Source organism: Engystomops pustulosus, chromosome 1, assembly GCF_040894005.1.
Source record: "Engystomops pustulosus chromosome 1, aEngPut4.maternal, whole genome shotgun sequence".
In the NCBI taxonomy this organism is placed as follows: domain Eukaryota; kingdom Metazoa; phylum Chordata; class Amphibia; order Anura; family Leptodactylidae; genus Engystomops; species Engystomops pustulosus.
In genome coordinates, this window is record NC_092411.1 from 181,457,104 (window position 1) to 181,470,032 (window position 12,929).

At 46.2% G+C, this 12,929-nt stretch overlaps 1 protein-coding gene across 1 annotated transcript in view; it reads left to right on the forward strand.

Annotated features, from left to right (window-relative positions):
- Positions 1–11,183: 11,183 nt before the first annotated feature.
- Positions 11,184–12,929, forward strand: part of KCMF1 (potassium channel modulatory factor 1) — a 40,848-nt gene continuing 39,102 nt past the window's right edge. The window contains exon 1 of the mRNA XM_072114362.1: positions 11,184–11,357. Within this exon, the coding sequence (XP_071970463.1) occupies positions 11,342–11,357 (16 nt within the window). The 5' untranslated portion in view covers positions 11,184–11,341. The remainder of the gene's footprint in view (positions 11,358–12,929) is intronic.

The window sequence follows — 12,929 nt, forward strand, 5'->3', positions numbered from 1 at the left end:
ACAGTTTTTCACTGCGGAAAACCCCCTAACAGAAAATAGTGCCCAAAGTCGAAAATGCCTTTTTTTGCCATTTTTAAAAATATAATAAAATTCTATAAAAAGTGATCAAAATGTCATACAGTCCTAAAAGAAGAAGCATTGAAAACGTCCCCGAAAGTCGCAAAAACTGACACCACCCATAGCTCTGTAAACACCGAAGTATGAAAAAATGATTAGCGCCAGAAGATGGCAAAATACAAAACATTTTTTTGTGATATCATGTGATATCCATGTGATTGCACCAACCCAAAGAATAAAGTAAACGTGTCATTTGGGGCGCACAAGGAAATCCTCAAAATCCAAGCACGCAAGAAAATGTCACAAACGCGTTTTTTCACCAATTTCACTGCATTTGGAATTTTTTCCCGCTTCCCAGTACATGGAATATTAAATAAAATCACTGTGAATTGTAATTTTTACTCAGAAAACAAGCCCTCACAGAGCTCTTTACATGGAAAAATAAAAAAGCTATAGATTTTTGATGGTGCGGAGTGTAAAATGGAAATGAACAAACAAAAAAGGGTTGGGTTGTTAAGGGGTTAAAGTCACAGGGCTCCCTTCCTCCCACAGCTTCCATTACAGGTCCCCCCCCCCCTCCTCCCAGAGTTGCCACTACAGGGGCCCCACCTCCCTCCATAGAAGCCATTACAGCCCATTACAGAGTTTCCATTACAGCAGCCTCCCTCCTCCCCCCAGAACTGCCATTAAAGGGGCCCCTCTCCCCCCAGACCTGAAATCACAGGAGCCTCCCAAAAATGAAATCAAATTGGCCCCTCTTCCCCTATAGATGAAATCACATGGGTTCCTCCCTCCAGAGCTGCCTTTACAGGGCCACCTTCTCCCATCACCTCCTCCAGTGGCTGCTGTTGCCATGCCAGGTTTCCGACGTGGCTCCCTCTCATGTCATACTACTGTTTTCCAGTCAGGCACCGCACACTTCCTCTGCGATGAGCACCTTCTGTCAGCACGACTGTGCTACCTCATATCTGTGCTCAGGACAACATTTTTTTCTTCCTACCAACAGCTACATGTGTTTAATAAAGGCTAATTCAGCCTTTATTAAACACATGTAGACGAAAATGTTACACTTGCTCCTAATATTACACTATCCTGTAGGATTCTATTATTATACGGTCCAGTTGGCTCCTAATATTGCACTATTCTGCAGGCTTCTATCATTATACTGTCCAGTAGCCTCCCATAAAACACTACCCTGCAGGCTTCTATCATTATACTGTCCAGTAGCCTCCTTTATAATACACTATCCTGTGGGTTTCTATTATTATACGGTCCAGTAGGCTCCTAATATTACACTATCCTGCAGGCTTCTATTATTATACAGTCCAGTGGCCTCCTATTATTATTCTTTCCAGTAGCCTCCTAATATTACACTATCCTGTAGGCTTCTATTGTTATACGGCCCAGTAGGCTCCTAATATTACACTATCCTGCAGGCTTCTATTATTATACAGTCCAGTGGCCTCCTATTATTATACTTTCCAGTAGCCTCCTAATATTACACTATCCTGTAGGCTTCTGCAACACCCTCGCCGATGCAAGGCAGAGGAATGGTTGCGAATACGTACCACCATGTAGCTTGCAGCCTGTGTAGGGTCTAGTCAGCCCCACAGCATGTCACTACATCACACTACATAGTCCTTATAGGACACAGGGGAACATTGCAGTGGTAGATCCTGCCTGGTAAGGCAGGAGTTAAGTGTTTTGTCTGATGTAATATGTGTCAGCCAATCACATGTGTTACACACTGTTTCTGTGAGCTGAGATATAATTGGAGGAGTAGCCACCACCTGACCAGTGGGAGTAACAAAACCCCTGGACAGGAAAGTTCTAGAGCCCAGTTCCAGTCAGACCAGAGGGTCTGTAGGACATTAGTGAAGAGGAGTCTCTCCTAGTTCTAGCCAGACCTAGGAGTCTGCAGTAAGCAGACTGGAGTAACTCCAGTCTAAACTCTATACAGCTAGCATACCAGACCAGAGCAGGAAGAGCCTAGCCCCTGCCTGAAGAGTGGAGCTAATAGCTAAGAGTTAGGTAGAGAGGAAAGGGGTATCATCCTACCTTCAAGGGTGATACCTGAAGCACTCCAGGACAAGCTGAAGCTTCCTATTAGGACACAGCTATCTCCCAGCCTGCCCTCTGCATCCAGGCTGGCGATCTACCTCCTGTGGCTTCCTCCAACTGCATCTCAGCAATCTACTACTCTGTTAAAGGCACGTTGCTGCGGTTCCTGTCGGTTCCAATAAAGAACTGTAAGTTGTTTTTGTTCAACCGCTGCCTCCGTCTGGTCCCTGCTATTACAGCTGCCATCATCACAGGCACCCTGTCCACCACACAGAGACTTATACTCTAGACACCAAAGGGTTGCCCCAGGGAGATCCGCTATAGCAGCCTCTCCCTCATCATTTCTTGCCAACACCACCCTACTGGAGACCTGCCAGGCTGTAGGACAGCCCTCCGGTTCCCCATACCAAGCACCGTGACACTAGCGTGCCTAGGCCGCAACCGCCAGCCACTCAGGTACTGCGGGCCCCGGCTGACTCCAGGCCCCGAGAAAAGGCTAGGCCCCGGTGGGGGATGTTGCACTTCTATTATTATACGGCCCAGTAGGCTCCTAATATTACACTATCCTGTAGGTTTTTATTATTATACGGTCCAGTTGGCTCCTAAAATTACACTATCCTGCAGGCTTCTATTGTTATAGGGTCCAGCAGCCTCCTTATAATACACTATCCTGCAGGCTTCTATTATTATATTGTCCGGTAGGCTCCTAATATACCACTATCGTGCAGGCTTCTATTATTATACTGTCCAGTAGCCTCCTTATAATACACTACCCTGCAGGCTTCTATTATTATATTGTCCAAAAGGCTCCTAATATACCACTATCGTGCAGGCTTCTATTATTATACTGTTGGGAGCCTTGTCTCTTTGGAAGATATTAAGCAGCTTGGCATTACGTGCCAGAAGAGCATGCAGTCAAGCTCCTTAAAGGAAGTTTAAAATTTAAGGTTTAAAAACAAGGTTTTTACCGGTTGTACTGGTACAGTTATAATGTTAAATTTGTAAATAAAGCTGTGGCCACCCCACATGTTTTCCCAATAAGAGGTCTCATGTTTAACCCCTTATCACCGACACTAGTTTTCAGCTCAATGACCAGACTCGATTTTTCAAATCTGACATGTCTCACGATAATTGGTTATAACTTCGGAACGCTTTAACATATCCAGGTGATTTTGAGAATGTTTTCTCGTGACACATTGTACTTCATGTTAATTATAAAATTTAAGTGATAAGTTTTGCGTTTCGTTCTGAAAAAAAGTGAAAATTTGGCAAAAGTTTGTAAAAATTCTTCATTTTCCAAGTTAGAAATGTTCTGGTTTCCAGACAAGATGTAAAACTATCCAAAAAGTTTGATAATTAACATTTACAGAATATCTGCTTTATGTTGGGATGATATTTTATGCTTCCGGTCATTTTTCTAGGATGTTATGAGGCGCAGAACTTTAGGTGCGATTTTTCTTATTTTCACGAAAATTGCCAAAACTCACATTTTGAGGGACAACCCAGCTTTCAAGTGACTTTGAGAGGCCTAAATAATAGTAAAACCCCATAAATTACCCCACTATAGAAAGTTCACCCCTCAACGTATGTAAAACAACTTCTATTAAGTCTATTAACCCTTTAAGTGTTTCACATGGGTTAAAAAATATGTACCCGCGATTTAGAAACTATAGAATTTTTTTGGAAAATACATTCATTTAGGCCAAAACTGACATTTTCAGAATAAATTAAATGATGAAACGCACTGCAACGCTTGATGCCCAATTCCTCCCGAGTGTACTGATAATCCATATGTGGTGGTAAACTGCTGTACGGGCGCACGGCCGAGTATAGAATGAATGGAGGCGCCATTCACAGCAGATTTGTGAACATTGTACGACCTATAAATTTTTTCTTTTTTGGTAATACGAATATATGAGGGCTTATTATGTACGGGATGAGATACAATGTATAGATAATTTATTTTGGGAGTCTAAAGCTTATTCATGAGATTTTATTAACTAGTGGGACACAAACAAAATCCTCAATTTTTATTTTGGATTGTTAGCATTTTTTTTCCCCCCGCTCACCGTAACGTAAAAATAATATTTTATCTTTATTCTCTGGTTCACTACGATTGCGGTGTTACCTCATTTATATAGTTTTTCTTATTTTTGCTCAATTTTCCTGAGCAAAACCAATATTGGAGAAAATCGCATTGTTTTTACTATTGACAACTTTTCAGGGCTATAACTTCTGTATTTTTCTGTTGACAGATCTGGTTGAGGGCTTATTTTTTGCGAAAACAGTTGTTCTTTTCAGTCGTATCATATTAGGGAACGTAACTTTTTTTTATCACTTTTTAGAACATTTTTTGTGATGGTGTTTGATGGAAAATTGTATATTATGGGAAGTTTTTCAAGTTTTTTTTTACATAGTTCACCGAGCGGGTTCAATATTGATTTAGATTTATTGTACAGATTAATACGGACGCGGTGATACCAAATATGTACGTGTTTTTGTGTTTTATTTACTTTATTTGCATTTTATGTGTTACTGGGGAGATTATGGGACTTTTATTTTATTTATTTATTTAATTATATTATAAAAAGATTTAATTTTTTTTTAAACTTTTTTTACACTTTCTACTTCTTGGCTTGAATAAGCGATCATCCGGTCGCTTATTCAAGCCTTTACACTGCAATACACTTGTATTGCAGTGTATACTGTAAGTAACTGAGCATGCTGAGCATGCTCAGTTACACACAGCCGGGTCCTGCCAGGAGGCGGAACCCGGCACAGAGAGGAGCCGACAGCCCCGGGTCACTCGACGGAACCCGGGGCTGAGGCAGGAGGGATCGGATCCCCCGGTAAGCACACCGGGGGGGTCCGATCCACTGGGGACACACTTGCGGAGTTTTTCCGATCCCGGGTGTTAGTGCCGGGTCTGGGCTGTGATATCACAGCCTGACACCGGCACCAGCGAGACCCATTGTCCCGAAAACTTCTTCTGACGCGCTGCCATAGAAAGGCGTACGCGTCAGAAGAAGTACCCTTAATGACCGCCGTAAAAAGGCGATAGGGCGGTCATTAAGGGGTTAATTTACTGGTAAGGTCAGTGGGTCACGGTGCTTAATATGGGGACCGGAGGTCTGACCTACAGCCTGGCAGGTCTCCAGCAGGTGGTGTTACATGTGCTAGAAATATTGAGTGAGAGACTGATGCAGTGGTGTCTCCCTGGAGCAACCCCTGAGGTGTCTGTAGAATGAATCCCTGGTGACGGATGGGGATCCCGTGGTGGTAAACAACTGTATCCAGGGATCAGATGGAGGCAGTGTTGTGCAAATCAACTTACAGTTCTTTATTGAACGACAGGCAGTGACCAAAACGGGTAACAGCAGATTCTTTAAGCTGTAAAGGTCATGTAGAGCCCGCCGCCCGAAAGGTACACACAGCCTGATAGTAGATGCAGGCTGGGCTGGTTCAGATGGGAGTCCAAGTGGTGGAAGCTGTAGTTCTGGGCTTTAGTCTCTGGACTTGTCCTGTAAGCTAGGCAGAAGGCATTGTAAGGAGGTCATACAGGCAGGTGGAGGCCACACACAATACTGAGCCTCATTTTGCCTTGTTTTACAACATTACATCAAAGTTAGATCAGCCTGTAGTGTGTTTACCCACTTTAAATTTGTGGGTGACTCCAAATCCAGGCCTCCATTGGTTAATAAATTTAATTTCCATTGATGAATTCTTTGTGATTGTGTTGTCAGCACATTCAACTTTGTACAGAACAAAGTATTCAATGAGAAAATTTCATGCATTTAGATCTAGGACAGTGGTGGCGAACCTATGGCACGCGTGCCAGAGAGGGCACGCAGAGCCCTCTCTGCTGGCACGCGTACCATCTCCCCAATCCCATCAAAGTGGGCACCGACACCTGCTGTGTACCTGCGCTCCGATACCTGCGCGGCCCCGTTGCACTCCGATGCCTGCCGGGTCACAGCGCTCTACTGCCTGCGCGGCCCCAGCGTCCCGCTGCCTGCTCGTTCACGGCGCGCTGCCTGTGGAGTCCCGTGGTCGCAGCGCGCCGATGTCTGCACGGCCCCGGACCGCTGCCTGTGGAGTCGCGGGGTCCCAGTGCGCTGATGTGTGCACAGCCCCGTCCCACTGCATGCGGAGTCGCGGGGGCCCAGCGCGCCGACATCTACTTAGCCGGGGTCCCGGTGCCCGATGCCTGCTCCTGTGCTGTGGCGGTGATGTCACCGCATCCTCGGCGGCACTTGGTAAGGCCCTCTGTGTTTGTCTGTCTATATTGGGGTGAAGGGTGAGGCCCTATTTCTATCCTGGGGTGGGGTGGGGGGTGAGGGACTATTTCTATACTGAGGTGGGGGTCCTGTCTATATACTGGCTACTGGAGGGACTGGGTATTACCCCTAAACTCACAATGCTGCAGCATTTCTCCAGTGTTGTGTATGTTATTTTCAGAGAAAATAAAACTTTTACTTAAAGAGCTACAGCCACAGTACACAGCCATACACGGAGCGACAGCCGCAGTACACAGCCATACACGGAGCTACAGCCGCAGTACACAGCCATACACGGAGCTACAGCCGCAGTACACAGACTTACATGGAGCTACAGCCGCAGTACACAGACTTACACGGAGCGACAGCCGCAGTACACAGACTTACATGGAGCTACAGCCGCAGTACACAGCCATACACGGAGCGACAGCCGCAGTACACAGCCATACACGGAGCTACAGCCGCAGTACACAGCCATACACGGAGCTACAGCCGCAGTACACAGACTTACATGGAGCTACAGCCGCAGTACACAGCTATACATGGAGCGACAGCCGCAGTACACAGCCATACACGGAGCTACAGCCGCAGTACACAGCCATACACGGAGCTACAGCCGCAGTACACAGACTTACATGGAGCTACAGCCGCAGTACACAGACTTACACGGAGCGACAGCCGCAGTACACAGCCATACATGGAGCTACAGTCACAGTGCACAGCCATACATGGAGCTACAGCCGCAGTACACAGCCATACATGGAGCTACAGCCGCAGTACACAGCCATACACGGAGCGACAGCCGCAGTACACAGCCATACACGGAGCTACAGCCGCAGTACACAGCCATACACGGAGCTACAGCCGCAGTACACAGACTTACATGGAGCTACAGCCGCAGTACACAGCTATACATGGAGCTACAGCCGCAGTACACAGCTATACATGGAGCTACAGCCGCAGTACACAGCTATACATGGAGCTACAGGCGCAGTACACAGCCATACACGGAGCTACAGCCACAGTACACAGCCATACACGGAGCTACAGCCACAGTACACAGCCATACATGGAGCTACAGCCACAGTACACAGCCATACACGGAGCGACAGCCGCAGTACACAGCCATACACGGAGCTACAGCCACAGTACACAGACTTACATGGAGCTACAGCCGCAGTACACAGCCATACATGGAGCTACAGTCACAGTACACAGCCATACACGGAGCTAAAGCCGCAGTACACAGCCATACATGGAGCTACAGTCACAGTACACAGCCATACATGGAGCTACAGCCACAGTACACAGCCATACATGGAGCTACAGCCGCAGTACACAGCTATACATGGAGCTACAGCACAGTACACAGCCATACATGGAGCTACAGCCGCAGTACACAGCCATACATGGAGCTACAGCCGCAGTACACAGCCATACACGGAGCGACAGCCGCAGTACACAGCCATACACGGAGCTACAGCCGCAGTACACAGCTATACATGGAGCTACAGCACAGTACACAGCCATACATGGAGCTACAGTCACAGTACACAGCCATACATGGAGCTACAGCCGCAGTACACAGCCATACATGGAGCTACAGCCGCAGTACACAGCCATACATGGAGCTACAGGAGCCCCCCAAAATTTTTCTCTGGTGGGCCCAAGGTACACCAGTCCGACAGTGATGGCAGTAATACAGTATTCATCACTACATTAGCTTCTAGTATAGTGTTATTATTGGTAATGTTGGCCTTTATAACCAGAATTCTGCTATTTATGTGGTTGTAATGGTGGCCTCATGATGTCAAAGTGTTATTTGTCTCTTGTATAGTGGTATTGTGGCGCTATTGGGCTAAATTGCTGTGTTGGCACCTTGCACTAGAAACGTCGCCTTTGGTTTGCAGTTTGGGCACTCGGCCTCTTAAAGGTTCGCCATCACTGATCTAGGATGTGTTATTTGAGTGTTCACCTTATTTTTTTGAGCAGGGTATAAAGTAAAGTAATGTGATACATGACTGTGTGTGGATATATAATGTATGGTAACATGGCATATGAATATAATACATGCATATCTTTATATAATGTATAATAATTTGATATATTATTTGTGTGTATGTATATAATGCATAGTTGTGTAATATATGAATATACAATTCAATCTTCATCTTGTCCGTTGATAGAATCTTATTTCTCATAGTCTGGCAGTCCTTCATGTGTTTCTTTACAAACAGTATGTGGGTTTTCATATATCTTGCACTGAGGAGAGGCTTCCGTGGGCAAACTTGGTCATTAAGCCCCGACTGGTGATGGGCTGCAGTAGACTTTGTGGAACTTTCTCACATCTCCCTACTGTATCTCTGAAGGTCAGGCACAGTGAACTTGAGGTTCTTCTTAACCTTTTTCATCAAGGCTCTTCTCCCATGATTGCTTAGTTTGGCTAGACGGCAAGGTAGAGGAAGAGATATGATTGTCCCAAACGTCTTCCATTTAAAGCGAACCTGTCAGGCAAATTAACCCCCAAAACTATATATATTTTTATAAACTGCCACTAGAGAACATTGCCCCTTTCCCTACATTCTCCCTCTACATGCCTTTAAAGTGAAACTATCAGGTCCAAAAATTGTATGCGTATGACCTGAGAGAGGTCCAAAGAATCATTGGGGCACATTTACTTACCTGGGTCGCGGAGTTCCCCGAAAGTGCATTATCCGAAGACAATGCACTGTGCTGCAATTCACTAAGATTGCGCCCAATATCCTGCATGTGTCGCTTCCCCGTCAGGTCCGACGGAGTTCACCTTCTTCCTGGTGCATGTAAGTGCATTATCTTGCAACACAAGTTAAAAGTTAAATCCCGCGCTCAGTCCGAAGCAGTTGGATCAATTGACTGCACGTCCCGCCAAATTCTGCAGCATGAAAGCGCGCAGCTGTGCTAAAAATCGATTGCAAGCGACACAATCCTAGTGCAGACACCTGTTAAATACCTGTCAAAGCTGTGAAAATCCTGAAAACGGCAAACACCCCCCTAGTGTTTGACTGAAATCCTATATAATGATGTGCTTCTTGGTGCTGGCTGCCACACCCCCTGCAGCCTATGTGTATAAGATACAATTGTTTCAGGATGCACACGTGTGTATAGCAGAACATGTCAGATTCATGTGTAGCTGATGTCTTTGTCTCTCACATGTGTATAGGAGGACACAGCATGTCAGCAGATAAAGCACAGACACTAGCAATGCTTTACTATACATAACACACAGACATGAGCTGGGGGTGTGGAGGGGTAACGGGTGACATCACTTTCTCTCTCAATGTGCCCAGCCTCATTTACATAATAAAGAAAAGATGATTTTAGAATGAATAATGTATGAATTAACTAGATAAAGGTTGGGATGTTATCCTTGTGAGCTGCTTCAACAGGTAGTGGTAACAGAAATAGTTACAAAGCCCTGATGACAGGATTATGGAGGCCACTGTGCTCTTAGAAACGTTGTTTGCAGCAGAAATCTTTTTGTAATGTTGGCCAGATCTGTGCCATGCCACAATTCTGTCTCTGAGCTTCTTGGGCAGTTCCTTAGACCCCATGACTCTCATGTGTTCTGACATATACTGTAAGCTGGGATGTCTTACATAGACAGTTGTGTCCCTTTTCTTATCAATTCCAGTCAGTTTAACCCCTTCCCGACATTTGACGTAATAGTACTGCATGGCGGGAGGTGCGTTCCCGCATTTTGCAGTATTATTACGCCATGCTAAACGGAGCCGATACCAGAAGAATCGTGTGGAAGCAGCGTGCAAGGGTCCCGTGTGCCAAATCAGACCCCCACGGAGCTTACTGGGGGTGTCGGATCCTCCGCTGGCAGCTCCGGGGTCTGCCAGTACACCAGAGCTGCACAGATTCTTCCGGGGGCCTGAGCACAGCATGCTCAGTGTGTCACATTATACAGTGTAATACACCTGTAGTCCAAACAGGGTATTTTGAGCGGCACCGTGTATATATAGATATTCGGGTGCAGGTCTTCTTAAGAGGTCCAACAGTGACCCCAATATATAGTAGTAGACAATTGAGAAGCAGCACTCCGTTATTTCCAATGAAAAAAAGGGTTATATTCCACCAATAAGGTTGCACTATGTTGGTGGAATAAAACCCTTTTTTTCATTGGAAATACCGGAGTGCTGCTTCTCAATTGTCTACGTGTAATACACCTGTATTACACTGTATTAGGCTACATGCACACAATGTATGCCCGCCGTACTGCATTGGCGCTGCGGAGCGGAGCAGGGGATAAGCACTGCTCATGGGTTAAGAGCAAACAAAGCTGGACTCCACTGAAGCAGTAGAACCATCTCAAGGAGGATCAGAAGGAAGTGGAGAACATGTGAGTTTAATACAAATTTCACACACAAAGGTAATACTTATGACCAAGTGATATTTAAGTTTTTTTTGTTTAATAAATTAATAAATATATATATATATATGTTTTTATTTTTTTTTCTTTTAAAATGGGGTGCAGAGTGTACATTAATGGGCAAAATAATTACTTTTTAACATTTTTAAAGGGATCTGAATACTTTTCGTACCTATTAAACATGTGTATGGATGTATAATGTATAGTATCATTACAATTGTAATATATGACTTTAGTATATGGATATATAGTAATGTAATATATGTGTCTATGGATATAGATAATTGTGTATGTATACAGATTACGTCAGATATATCCCCCTGTATATCCTGTACATGTGTGTAGGGGAGCAGCGCCTCGTGCAGGGTGGGAGCCGTGTGTCCACTGGCAGCCGGTGCAGTGTGTCAGGCAGTGGCGGCGGCGGAGGAGGAAGGGGAGGAGGGTGAGGAGGAAGCACACACACTCACTCTGCTCTCTCACTAGGAGGAGGAGTCGGAGCAGCAGCTGCAGCGGCGGCGGCCTGAGCGATAGGATGTCCCGACATGAAGGTGAGAGCCGAGGGGAGGACACTGGCGGCGGCCCGCTTCCACTGCCCGTCACCTGGCTGTAGGCACACACCGCCACTGGCACACCCGGAGCCCTGCTGTAGTGACGAACACTGGCAGTCCCTGCTCTGCTTCCCAGGCCTGGGCCTCCTCCCCCCCGGTTCTGCCGGCTCCTGTTCCCATGTCAGGGCGGCCCTGTAGTCGCGATATGTCGCCATGGCCTGTTCCCTCCTGTCCATAGCTATTCCCTTGTCCAGTGCCCCTGTGGCCGAGAGTGTGCGTTTTCGCTGTCCGCGGCCTGTCTCTACAGCAGGCCCAGGCTTCAGGCCCGGAACCGGAGAGCGGCCGCCCCTGTGTCGGTGTACACACGTGTGGTGCCCGGCCCCTGTACACACATCCTGGGGTAGACTTCCGTGTGCCAGGCAGCCGGCTGTCCGCTGGGGTGACCGGTGGCTGCGGGCAGGAGGGAGAGGCCCGGGAGGAGGGATTGCACTGTCATCCGAGGGAGGAGGGGAGCCATGTACACACCGGCACGGGAGCCCATGGCTGCTGAGTGTGGAGGTGCAGCACTACCTGCCATGTACTGGAGCTTCATACACAGGGAACACGGTGACCACTCGCATTGCCACTCTCAGGCTGAAAGCTATAAACTACCTCCACTCCTAATGGAGGTGGTGACAGGGCACCCAGGCTGGCCATGCCCGGGGCTCTTCTCACTTGGCAAATGGGTGTTCAGTATGGTATAAAAATGCCTCCTCTTGTACATCACAACCGTGCAGCCTGCAGGACAACACTGTACACTATCCCCAAGTTGTAAACGAGGCCAAAAAGTTATTATTATTTTTTTTTATCACGGTGGACTCAGACTTTAGATGCCAATGCAATTGGTTAAACATGCTAAAATGTGTGCTCTAGGCCTAGGGAGTACCAACCTGCTTATAGGATTCGTTTCTTATGAGAGTCACTCTCCATTTAGTGCCAGGCATGTTTGGGGCACAAGGGAAAGTTTTGTAGAGGGTCTGTAAGTTTCAGACCATAATAATCCAAGAGCTCCTGTTATTGTGGTCTGGTGTGTAATGATTTGTGCATATGTAATATTCATATTACTGATGTAGGACACTTGTCAGGGATGAAGACGTAGACATGCTTGTTTTGTCGTGCCTTTATTTGGAAATACCCTGTTGATACATTAAACTGGACAGGCTGTTCCTCCACACAGTATTAAATATTGTTCCATTGACCCCATGCAGCCCCTTTCTTATGATCATTGGAACCCAACAAATGACATTATTATTTTTCTGAGTGATTACCAGCCTAAAGTAAGGCCTCATTCACACTCCTTGTTTGGTCACATTACTTTTTTAACAAATATTGTAGCATAACTTTATTGGTCAAGAAATAATAATTCTTCTTTTTCCACATTGTGCTATTCCTTTTTTATACCTTCCGGAACTAGAAAGTAATTTCCCAACACTCTGAGCCATTTGGGGGCGTGACTCAACTGACTTTGACATTGTCCTATTGTTGCTGACCGCTTTAGGCTGCAGGGCCTCCAACCCCCCCCATTGACAAGCA